Below are 13,057 nucleotides of genomic sequence, written 5' to 3' on the forward strand. Positions count from 1 at the left end.
AGATCCTCCCTCAGCCTTCTCTTGTGGAGGCTGAACAGGTTCAGGTCCCTGAGCCTCTCCTCGTAGGGCCTGCCTTGCTGCCCCCTGATCATGTGAGTGGCCCTCCTCTGGACCCTCTCCATGCTGTCCACATTCCTCTTGAAGTGCAGCACCCAGAACTGGATGCAGTACTCCAGCTGCGGCCTGACCAGTGCCGCATAGAGGGGGAGGATCACCTCCTTAGACCTGCCTGAGATGCATCTGTGGATGCATGACAAGGTGTGGTTGGCCTTCCTGACTGCATCCCCACACTGCCGGCCCCTGTTCATCTTGGCACCCTATGCTAAACTTAGTCACAGCAGGAACTACAGAATTTGCCTAGGTAGCTATTGCTTGATATGTGCCCAGGTTGACTGCTTTTTCCTGGTAGAGCATGAAAATGCTTTCTGAAGGAGTAAGTGTCAGCATATCTGTATTATTTTGTATAAATAAAGTCATATGTATTTGCCTTTGCAGGTTTTAGTGCCTAGATATGTTAGATACGTTGAATTAAATCTTACTGCATGTTCATTTATAAAACTAAAATAAGAGATTCATTAATTTTTCCTTATGTTTACAGCAACTGGCAAAAAATTGCAGACTACCTGTCAGCAGATGTTGTAGCTTTAGATGATCTAAAAAATGTTATCGACTCAAAAGAGCTGTGGAGGGGGAAGGTTCAGATATGGGAAAGAAAGGTAAATAGCTGTTTCTACTTGTGATCAACTTTTCTAGGACACTATAATTGTTGTACAACACAAATTGTGTCATAAAGTCTTAACCAAAATGTTTTCAGCTGGATTTCTTTTAACAATCTAGTTGGATGGAAAACAATTAAAAATAATTTTTTTTTCTGTTTAAAAATGTGAGTTATTTTAAAATATAACTAAACTATAAAGTTTCATGCTTTCAGTATCTTAAGTATGGATTTAAGAATCTAACTTTAATTATCAGTTTTTTACAACCTTTTTGTTTAGTAGTTAAAATGAACCAAAAAACCCAAAAAATAATTTGTTGTCCAGTCCAAGTCCTTTCCTTCTTTCTGCGCTACTTTGTGGGGCTTATCTAAATGGTCTAATATAGAACTTCTGAACAGATCAGGAACTGTTCAGCTGTAGAAGAAAATGAATATGTTTTTCAATGTCAGGTAACTTGGATGTAGTATATTGTTACAGTTAAAATTTATCATGCTTAAAGCATGACACTTTCAGTAGTCGGTGACACACAAGAAACCAATGTTGCTAGCATTGCATTTAGTGTAGAGCAACATATGGCCTGCGGGATCTTGCTGTTTAAAACTCATTTGGATCTGGCCTATGGGTGGCTGGCAGCTCTGGCCACCACATGGTGGTGGGTGGGTGGGACTGCTTCCACCCAGCAGCATCAGCCCTCGATACAGTGGCATCAGCTGTAAACCTGGGCTGGACTTCTGCTGCAGCAGCCAGGTGGCAGCATCACCTGTGGACTCCACCAGCAGATTCAGGAGCCCTGACACAGAACCTGCTGATGGTGTCCACAGCTAACTCCACTTCCCTCCCAGCACAGTGGAAGCTCCCACCTGGAGCCCTGACCTGGAACTTGTTTGCAGTGTCAGCTATGCACCCAGGCAGGAGCTTCTGGTGTCAGCATCAGCTGCGATGCTGCCGGCAGATTCCACACTGGGGCTCCAGAACCTGCTAGCTGTGACCACAGCTGACACTGCTGCCTGCCTGCTCCAGTGGAAGCCCCTGTCTGGGTCCACAGCTGAGCTTCAGCAGGCCTGTTGAACTACAGCTCCTGCCAGGTTCTGGAGGGAGGGAGAGAAACACAGAGAGAGTTGGATGTGGCCCTCATCAGCTCCCCAAAACTTATTAAGCGGCCCTACAGCCACAATAATGGCTCACCCCTGATCTAGCTGCGCTTGACTACCCAATCTGAATGACCAAATACCAACTTATAGCTGGGTTGACTGGGGATAGCCTTCCACGCAAACTTGGTGGGATGCCTAACCTTGTGCCTCTGGACCCATAGTGCAGTACATTAACTGGTCTGCCACTGTACCCTTGGTGCAGAATTCCTGATATTCTTGCCAAGTTATTCAGTTCTGTTGGTGTCAGTCTGAATACAGGCATATCCTTTAAAAGTAATGGTCTGTCAGAGTGCAGAGAAATGGGTCCATTGTTAAATGAGGCATTATTAAAATAATGCTTTGTTTTGTATCATTTTGCCTGTTATCTAATAGCTGCATTAAGAACTGGAGCCTAATTCATTCTCCCTGTCCTTTTCTAATATACTTTCTTTTTTTTTTCCAGTTTGGATCTGAAGTTAGGTTTCCAGAGTTTTGCATAAAGGGTGTCTCAGCAAAGACATTCAGCACTTCTCATTTAAATACTTGCTTCGCTGCCAAGAAAACAACAGACTCAAAGGATAGCAGTATTTTGCCAGAGGTAAAACCTGTGTTTGATCTTTCTTTGAATCACTACAGTTTAAAATTTTTACTTTTGTGAGAAAATTAATAACGAAGGAAATGGTACTTAGGATTCAGAAGTGAATGTAGAAGTAATAACTACATAATGTACAGGCTTGTTTTGTTCCTGTTTTTATCTAGATGTAGTTAGTGACATTTGGTTTAATTAAAAGTTCTCTAAAATGGGATCGTGTATATTCACAGCAGAAGTGGCAAGATGGTTCTGATTTTTAGCATTCAGAGAATTCAGTGTTCAGTAAATGCATTGCTGTAACATGCACACTGTCTCTATTTACATTTTCTGGTTTATTTTAGAGTTAATTTTAGAAGTAGAATGTGGAATTAGAATTTTCCCTGCAGTGGATATTGGTCTCTATTATTGGTCCCAAAATACATATTTTCTGGTGCAGCAAAATTTTTAAAATATATGATTAACTGGTAAGTTGTAATCATGATAGAGCTATAAAATTGTTTGGTCTGCCCTTGGATAATTTTTGTTTGTTTTTGAGGGAAGATGTGATAAGTGGTCTTGTATATTTGAGATGGGCTAGGATGCGTAATAGATGAAACCTATTAGACACCACCATACCATATTTACCTGCATAACAAATGCACCTTTCCCCCCAAAAAAGGCCTTTCCGACCTTCCCCCCCCAAAAAAGTCAGTTCAGCTGTGAAAGGGTTAAACCTGTACCTTTTGCCGGAGCAGGAAGGGAGGGTGAGCGAGCTGAAGATTGAGCTCTGTACATGATCCATGTAGCCATAATGCTGGGCTTTGTTCTGCCTTCCACAAAACAAGGTGCATGCCTCCAAGTAAGACGTAGCATGTGAGAAAATACAGTATGTTTTGTCTTTAAACATGTTTAGTCGTATTCTGTTTTGTTCTGGAAAACCTTTCTCCCCCTCCCCTACCTTGTATACTCCTTTAAACTTGTTCTAAAATATGGTCCCAGTGCAGCAAAGCACCCAAACAAGGCTTATTTCAATAAAATACCAATTATAAAGTTCTAAATTTACTTTTGTTTCAGGTTTTCCATTATTATGGTCCTGCACTACAATTCTTGCAGATGGTGGTGCTTTCAGACATACCCTCCTGTTTTGTATCGGATCTGGAGTTTGAGCTGTATCCTTTTTGTTTCTCCTAGCCCTCAAATGTGTATCTAGAGTGGGTGGGCATATATCTTGTCTGTGGGCCAGGAATATGACCAAGAAGTGCTGGCCCCTCATTCTTGCTTTGAACCCCCCAAATGCTAGAAATTGGGCAACTTAATTGCCATACAGAAGTGGTGAATTCTCTCAGACTTTTAGTCCTGGTTTGGTGTCTTAATATGTGGGCAGTGCTGCCCTGAGGTGGCTGTATTGTTAGGCAATATTCTAGGCACGGAGTGAGAGGGCACGTCCAGACGAGTGCAGATGTGTGCAGATCTGCAGTGCCCCTGGAGATCCCGAGGTAAAAAAACCCTGCCCCCCAAAAAAAGTGGGGCGGTGCATGTGGCAGCAGTGCACACTGCCCAAAACTGGAGCCTGGCTGGCTGGAGCCACACTCCAGCTGCTGACCAGACTCCTTGTTGTAGGAGCGCTGAGGCTTGCAGCTGCTGGAAGCCCCCAGGACCTCAGGTAAGGCTGCTGGGGCCAGCACAGTTGCTGGCCCCAGACTCCCTTATCACACACAGGGCAGCCTGCCATGCACCTGAGCACACACGTCCCCAGGGAACACCCATGCCAAATAGCAACCCGTGTCTTTGTGCTGCTGCTACTTGTCCCCAGGAAAATGCATGTGCCCACTTGTAGTGTCGTGCTCAGAGGGGACAGTGATGTGCTTCTGGGCAGTGCTCCTGGGCCCAGTATGGAGACAGTATAAACGTGTCTTCTGTATGGGGCAGGGGTAGTACTGGAAAGGTTAGGAAATGTTGGAGAGGCACAAGGATTAGTGGTGTGTTCCATTAATTTGCTGCACTTTTGAATATATTTTAAAATTATTTTAATGGTTCCTAGAATAGATGGATAGGCACCATTTTAACATTTTGTAACATCAAATATATAAAGTAATGATTCTCACGTTGCTTGATTACAATATTTTTTCTGATTATTTCATTAATAACACTAAGCACTGGTTAGTTTGTAGGTTGGGATACCATGGTAGTTTTTGTTTCTGTAGCACAGTAGCACTTTTATTGCTAGGCAATAAATATTGGTGGTAAGAAAACTTATAAAAATATCTTTGGGTGGATGCTTGAAGATTATACTGTTTTGGATCTCCAGAGAAAACTTGATAAGAATTGAGTATGATGTCTATTAGGGCTAGCATTTATATAAAAATTAGGGAACGTCTTTCGAAAGATTTTTTGACTATTGAAAATTTCAGATGAATATTGCTTTTTCGATGTTTAGTAAATTCAAAATAAAAACTGGAGATAAAGCAATAAAAGATGTACAATAATATTTTCATGATTCCAATGATTTTCAATATTCCAATGATTTTCTTCAAAGCTAAAACAATCAGTTCGTTGCACACTTTTGAAAGACAGTATAGAATATAAAGCTTTTGTGAGTAAGCGTGCATTTTAAATGACAACTTTGAGCTATTCATTGGACTATGCAGTCTTCCTATGTTGTGTGGTAAACATTAGAACTTTGCTAAGTAGAGAAGGAAAAGTGACTTTTAAGAAATACATTCATATTTGGATGCTAGCAAGAATTTGTTTAAGGAGAAGATTGACCAAATTAAATTTGCGTAGGAACAATGCTTAAAATAAAGCTAGCCTTGTAAAAAACAAAAACAAAAAACCCCACGTAATTGTAAAACATATTTTGTGACACTTGATTTTCAATTTAATGCAACAGGTAGATGTGGTTAACTGATCATTTATGGTACACAGTATTTAAATTTACTCTGTTATGCCATCTGAGAATTAGGGTTTTTTAAATGTTGTATGAGCTTTGTTTTATTTTAGCAAGAGCTAAATGTCTGTTTATTTGCTGATCTTTTAAACAAGAATACTCTGTTAATGGGCATCCATATGCTGAATACCCCTTTCTTTTCCACCCCAATTCTTGAAAAGCATCTTTTTTAAGAAACAAGACTGTACTTCTCATCGTCGCAAAGAGGGCCTTTGGTGGTATTACATGGAGAGCCCTGAAAAAGACACTGATGTCTAAGTACTCTCCATTCCCCTCCCCTTCCTTAGCAAGAGTTGAATACTGCTAATTAGTTTGAGCATTTGTGACACTTTCTTTCTTTTTGCACCAAGTTCTCCAAAGCTGGGTAATTATCCCTATCTAATATTCACTCAGGATGCTAAGATACTCGAGTCAATTAAAGTACTCCCAACACTGTTAGTGATCACGCTATTCTATTAAACTACTCCCATGTCCATTTTACTGATTGGACTGGTCTCTGCATATAGAGAAAACTGGGTGAGAAATTCCTTCTTCCTAATCCAAAGCTTTTCATAATACAGTTAAAAAGATATTAATTTAAAGAGATTTTTCACATATATTGGAGCTGACGCTAGGGCAGGTCCTCACTAGACTGAAGACTATCTTATCCTCTTGGTGTGCTTACTTGATAAATTCTGAATTCCATATACAAAGTGTGTATGGGAATATTTGCACAGTTTGAAAGACATTTATCTACTAGGAATGCTGCTACACTCTGGGTGTGTAAGGGTTGCGGGGGCACAGAGGCTGCCACTGTGGCACAGCCCTGACAGGCGAGCCCAGAGCCAGCATGAAGCTAGGTTACAAGCTGGTGTTGAATGTGGGGGAAAAGTGGACCCTCGCCCACCCTGTGGCTGGTGCCCCCCCCCGCCAGCTGCGCCTTACCTGAGCTTCTTGTGCTGGGGCAGCCACATGGTCCCAGGCCAGAAGCCCCTCCTGGGGCTTCTTTCTGGTGGGGAGCAGGGCAGGGCTGGGCAGGCCCTGCTGCTGCAGGAACCCACTGAGGATTCCCCTGGGTCCTACTGCTCCTGAGTCCTGTCATTTTTGACAGGAACCAAGGACAGAAATTTTAATTTTCAAAATTTTTTTAGGGGCCTTATGGGCCAGATAGAATGGCCCACAGGCCATATTTTGCCCACCCCCTAATGTGGGGGCTGTAAATGAGAACCTTGAAACTAGCATGAGCAGTCTTGGTGGGAAGAGTTGGAAGTGAAGGATGGACCTTTTAATATTTTAGAACAAAAAGATAAAACATTACATGAAGTCTACTCAGTATTAAACTGATATGAATACTATTGTTGTTGGAAATGTTTCATTTATGACAGTATATCTGATGTGTCGATACTCTGTCATAGTGAATGTCAATAATATCTGCATTCCTCAGAAAACTATGAAGAACTAAAGTTGCAGAGCTAGCATCTTATACCAGCTTGTTATATGTTTGAAAGAAGCAAAGAAATAAATAATATGTTAAAAGATACTTGCTCAAATCTGATCACTTGAAAACTTTCAACAAATGTGGTTTTTTTCATATTTTATTTATAAAATGCCTGCATTAAAGTGTACCATCTCACTTAGAACAGTGAAAATATATGTATTATATAAAAATCAAGTAATGAGGCATGGTTAGCTTGCATTGCAGACAAGTTAAAATGTTTCTTTGTTCCAAATATGATTATAGCACTATTTATAAAATTGCCATAGGTAAACCTGTGCCCAGTGGTATGGTTCCTTAAACTTTTTGCCCAGGAGCTTGGCAAGAAAAAAAATCAGAGAAACATCTGTGCTGCTTTTAAACCAGGTTGCTTCTCTCTGCGGAAAGGTATGACAGGTTTTTTTCAGCTGAGCAGTAAAATGAAGAAATACATTTGTTCATAAATTGCTATTTCTGTCTGTTTTGACAGCTAATCTCTGCAGAGTGTCCTAAAATTTGCTTCTGGGGCTAAATTTTGTCATTAGATGTTTACATTGATAGCTGTGAATAACTCTGTAATGGCATTTAATTTTAAAATGCTATTTGCTTGACTTGTTTATAAAATGTTTCTGATGTTTATAAAACAAATCTGCTGTGATCAGAACATTGCTGGGGAAAATTATCATATAGCAGGTTACTAATGTTCCTGTGTTTATTGGGAAGTGCTGTTCCATTATCCTTAAGGGTATACAATCTGGAAAACAGAACTGGGCCTGCTTTTCAGCTTAAAGTGTAGGATTTCATCAGAGTGTATTTTCCCTAAAACACTCCATTACCCATCTAAAAAAGATTTTTAATTGTTTTAAAATTTTACACTGTCAACAAATACCAATTTTGAAAAGGTTTTTTGCACATTTATGTAACTTCGATAATTAATGGGTAAAAATGGTAGTTAAGAGATTTGTTGGTTTTATTGCATTGGCCAATAACTCAAGTTTCTTTACTTGTTTCTAACACTTTTTAGATGTTTTTCTAGTCACTTCTTAGAGTTTGTGAGATTGCTAGAACTGGCTCTGCTCCTACACGAGTGGAGCATGTGCAGCCATGGTCCACAAGGCCATGTCATCTGACTTGTGGGTCTTCCCATAAGTCTGGAAACTTGGCAGCAGGGGAACAGTGGCAATGTTAATTGCCTCTCCCTTGCTGTCAAATTTCTGGGGTCGTGGGGAGCTCTGCAGTCTGCATGACATGATCCTTTGCACTAGATTGTGCTATCATACAATGTGGCCGGGATGCAGGGTCACTGCAGCTGGATCATACCCATGGACATTACCATATGCTGACCCTGCACTAGATCATGTCTGTGGACCAGCCTTGCATACAAAATCCAACCTGTGGACAGACCCTGTGCCACTAATTTGGCTCATAGTGCCGGAAGGTTGAGCTCCCACTGCTCTACTGAAACTTTTTTTTTTTTTTTACACCAATTTCATTCTCGGTCTACTTGTTGCATTGTAAAGCATGCCTGAAAAAGAAGAATACTAAAAATCTATGATTTCTGTTTCTTCACCAGCCTTAAATGTCTGGCAAACATCACCAAACAGGGCCCCAAACAGTTCACTTAGAATATCTCTGTTACCCCTTCTTTAAATCTGTTGCATATGATTAGTGTGGCCCTGTTCTCTGTGAAGTGGAGCCAGGCCAGATTGCCCTGTGCCTTATCTGCATATAATTTTTTGGAGAATTTCAGGACTCATGACAAGAACACCTGGTTCCAATCATAAATGGGGGACTAATTAACACATAGATTCTTTGTGTGGGGGGGTGGTATCTAGAGTACATACACATACTGAACAGTGCTGAGCTGTGGGATCACTGTGGCTTGAAATGCTGTTGATTCTGCTGGGGCCCAACCCAGTGAACTGTGTGGTAAATAATGAGCCTGTTGGCTTCAGGCTAATATTATGCGTAGTTTTTATGATATATAAGTAGATACAAAAGTGCTGCTTAAAATGTATTCATAAACTTTCTTTGCTAAAACATGCAACAGTTTCAAAGAGGTAAATTGCATTAATTCTGGATGAACTAATTTTATTATAATGCAAATTAGTACAAGCATGTTTATTTAAAGATCAGTGTTTTCAAATTTGCTCCTCACTTCCATGTGCTCAGAGAGTGCAGCGTCAGACAGTAAGGAGGAGGGGAAAGGGGATGAAGTGGATGGGGTGGGGTTGGAGAGAGGAGGGCAAGGAGGCTACCTGGCTTCCTAGATTTATTTTCCCTGTTTGTAGTAGTGGGAAGTTGACAAATTCAAACCAGATCTCCAATAACTAGATTCCATACCTGGAAAACGATAACAAACTTATACATTTGCCATATATAGAATCTAATTGTTGGAGGGTCATCTTATATTTAGGGTTGTCTTATATTTGAGTAAATACAGTACGTATTCCCTCTTCTACCAGCATACACATACCTTTCTTAAAGTGCAAGAGTCAACTATGACTATTTATTGGAGTGCCTGTTAGCACTAGCTGATTATAGCTGATTTTATGCTTTGGATTCCCATGGAAATTAGTCTCTTTATCAAGTAAGAAGTGCAAATGTCCAAGTCCAACAAGTTCTAATTTCTTAAATCCTTTAATTTCAAAAGCAGACAAAATTGTTGGGGCAGCTGCTTAATTCAAAACAACATCATGCCAATAGGGATGAGTCCTATGGTGACGAATGGGAAAAAATAAAAATCGGAAAACAGAGGGGTTTGCTTTTAATTGAAATGTACATTCATGAGCAACTTCCCCAGTTAAGAAAGTAAAGATTGATGAGCTATTGATAATACTTTACTGAATTGATAGTAATAGTCTTATTTGTTTTTTTTACAGGTGGGAGCTTTATTTGCTTTGCCTTGCAGTGTGAGCAATATACTGATTCCATCACCCACCCAGCTGAGTACAAAAAAATGGAAGGAATATATGTCCAAAAAACCTAAGGCCATCACCAGTAAGTAAGAGATGTACTATATTTCCCTGAATTCAGGACAACTTTGGATTTAAAAATGTGCCCGACATCCTCCCGGATTGAGCTGTTGGGGCACAGGACAGTACCACTAATCTCTCATCTGCCACACCTTGATGTTCTTTTAAATATTGGGAACTGGATGTGTGGGCTGGTGGGGATCCTGGCTGGTCCTCTGGGGGGGTTGTCTTTGTGGGGCTCTACCTCCCCTCATACCCCACCCTTACATTTCCTGGATGACACAGGTCAGGTGCTGGCTCTTATATTGACCTCCCCATTGCCACTGGCAGTTGTTCACTGGCTTACTCAATGAATGTCTAGGAGTTTAATTATGTTCATTTGGGCTCCCTGAAGCCATCTTTAACTCAATTAATTCCTCGTTGGTTCATAGGTCCATCAATCAAGGTAGGTCCATTTAAAGTCTGTAAGACAAATGACCTTAAATCAATTCGTCCCAGGTTCCTGGATTAACCTGTCTGGATCAGTCCATTAAGAATCCATCGGATAAACTGATTTTATTTTTGATTATTTATTTATCCCAGGCTCCTGGGGCAATCAACTGAAATCAGTCCCTTAAGGATACATCAGATAATCAAAATGAAATTAATTCTGCTGGGGTTCCTACCCTGTCTTGACTCCTCAGGTTAGGACCAATGGGCATTTTCAAGGAGGGGAGCTATTCTTTCTGCCACTTTACCCAGCACAGTGAGAGGCAAGCACAATCCAAAAAAAACCAAAAGAAGAGAGCAAAGGGGCAGTGCCCCTGAAAAAAGTCACAGACCCATTTATGGTGGCTCCACCACTTTAGTCTCCACCTAGCTGTCTTCGAGTGGTTCCTTGGCGCAGCATGTCCAGGGGTTTATCAGTGGTCCTTCGACCACTCTTGCCACAGGGGCCTGCTTTCTTCACCCACGGTTGGCCGCGTGATGCTGCTGGCTGGGAAGGCCTCATGTGGCTCCTTGGTCTACCAGCCACCGTTTTCCCTTGGCTGCCACTCTCCAGGGCCAGAAATACCCATCCTTGTGCTCCCTCTGCTAATCCAAAGGGAGCACACACTGTGGAAATGTGGCAGCACGCTCCCTGCTCCGGTCAGGCTTTTCTCCACACCTGTGGTACATATCCCTTATTCGGGTTTCCCAGGGCTTTCTCCTCACCGTGCTCTTTTCCCCTCACAGTGCAGGACATGGAACTTCCTTGGAGGCATGTCTGAGACTGTGGAATGAACACCCTCAGATCTAAGGATCATCACAAGTCTTACCTCCTTCCACATGAAGTACAAAGCACATTTATTGTACCTTGCTTTTTTAATATAAATATATATCACCATATATATTGTGGGGAGAAGAAGATCTAGCAAACTAAGACATCCCCTCTAATCCTGATAGCTTTACATTCAGTAATCGGATTGATGTTTGCACATAGCAGTCAGAAGGCATACGCGTTTTATATAGTGGTTTTTGGTGCCACTCAAGGGATAAATAAGTTGCACTATGTTTTCATTTTCAAGATATTGTATTTCAAAGTATCAAACTTTTGTAGTGCTCTGCCTTCATAAGCAATTTTTATTTGTGCTATAGATCATTTTTATATGTAAGCAAATGATTCACACTTGTTATAACAATTTTCCAGTAGTTAACTTATGTCATTAAATTTGTTTTTCTAAAAGGTAAAAAAATCATAGAAATAAGAGAATATTTTCATAACAAAATATCACAGTATATTTTAATTTGTGCCAAATTCATGGTAAACCTGAGGTTTTAGTAACCGTGTCCTTTAAATTCAAGTACAGCTAAGCTCGTATGACAAGCCCAGAATCCCGGCTTCTGATCGCTGATTAGGTGATCATCATCACGTGAAGATTAAACTATACAATATATTCTCTAATCTGTGGAACAGAGGAGAAATCCGACTATGCAAATCATTATTGAATAGGTTCCCTTGGTCAAGCTCCTTTCTGTGCTGAAGAATTTCTTAGCGCACTTCCTCTTGTTAGGTTTTCAGTCACCCATAAAGGACTAGTTATTACCCTATGACAGTGCCTTCCCAAATATTGTGAACTAACAGCTCACTGTCAACTTTTAAGATTTCTCATGGTCCTTCATAACCTTTGTCAAATATTTGGTTGAAAGGGGAGAAGGTATAACTCACAGATCACTAATGATGGTCATCTCTTGGATCATGATTGGGAATCATTGCCTTGTGATTAAGGCTTAGCTACTATGATCATATTCAGTATAATTTGCATCAATCTAATCCACATGCCCACAAATTAATTCCTACCACCTGAAGCACATCTTGTTTTTGCATACTATTCCAACATGCCCAGAATTGCAAAATGTGCTTTATATTACTAGTTCATGCTTTACTTTTTGTCAAGCCAGTAGGCTAATGTCTGTTCTTTAAATGTAAATTCTTGGGAAACGATATTATAAAAACATGATGGAAAGAAGATCCTTAACTTCATTAGTGTAACTCTTTATCCTTCTTTAATGGTGGGATCACACATGTGGTTGTTTGAGTCAGAAGTTGTTTCTAACGCAATATTCTTTAGCTCAGCCACAGGAGGATTAGTACATTATGATTGGTTCAGTCCCCTGAAAAGTTAATCTATAGGAAGTGATATTTCTCACAAAAGTTAAGATACACAAACTCTTAATATTCTTAAGTTAGGTGCTGATAATTAATTATATGGATATTGTATCTTACCATTTTAAATCTCAAGGATAAAAGTTAATAGCGCAAGGTCCTCAGGCCCCATTCTCTATGGCATTGTAGAAATGCCTAAGACATGTAGAGCCTGCAGGGTAAGACGTCAGAGGACATAAGGAAAGTGGTGGGAAGAAGGATATGCTTAGTTTGAAGGAGGGAAATTCACAGCCTTACAGAACTGCTTAGGGGGAGTACTTGGGCAAGGTGTTTTGTGGCTAGATAAGTTCAAGATTAAAGTTGTCCTCAAGCTCATGTTTACCAGTTATCACTGCTGTAAACTCCTGCCTTGGACCCCACTGATAGTCTACCCAGAGCCTAGAAGCAGTGTTTTCATACCACGAACTTCTTGGTATGAAGTTGACTCTGTCCTCATCCACGTCCTTGGCTACTTGTGCACTCTAGGCTGCAAGCATGAAACGTCTGGCAACTGTAATCTTACAATTCCGTTTCCATCTTCCAGTCCTTCTTCATCCCCCTTTCTCTCTCTATAGCACCTAAGTGAAAACAAACCTTGAG

At 40.6% G+C, this 13,057-nt stretch overlaps 1 protein-coding gene across 1 annotated transcript in view; it reads left to right on the top strand.

The window, feature by feature from the left end:
• MTBP (MDM2 binding protein) overlaps positions 1-13,057 on the top strand; it is a 60,184-nt gene that overhangs the window by 10,414 nt on the left and 36,713 nt on the right. Inside the window, exons 7-11 of the mRNA XM_019552367.1 lie at positions 599-716; positions 2,310-2,444; positions 3,492-3,586; positions 7,153-7,225; positions 9,700-9,817. Coding sequence (XP_019407912.1) covers positions 599-716; positions 2,310-2,444; positions 3,492-3,586; positions 7,153-7,225; positions 9,700-9,817 — 539 coding nt within the window. The remainder of the gene's footprint in view (positions 1-598; positions 717-2,309; positions 2,445-3,491; positions 3,587-7,152; positions 7,226-9,699; positions 9,818-13,057) is intronic.

This window comes from Crocodylus porosus, unplaced genomic scaffold (assembly GCF_001723895.1).
Source record: "Crocodylus porosus isolate Cpor-Errol unplaced genomic scaffold, CroPor_comp1, whole genome shotgun sequence".
Taxonomy (NCBI): Eukaryota; Metazoa; Chordata; order Crocodylia; family Crocodylidae; genus Crocodylus; species Crocodylus porosus.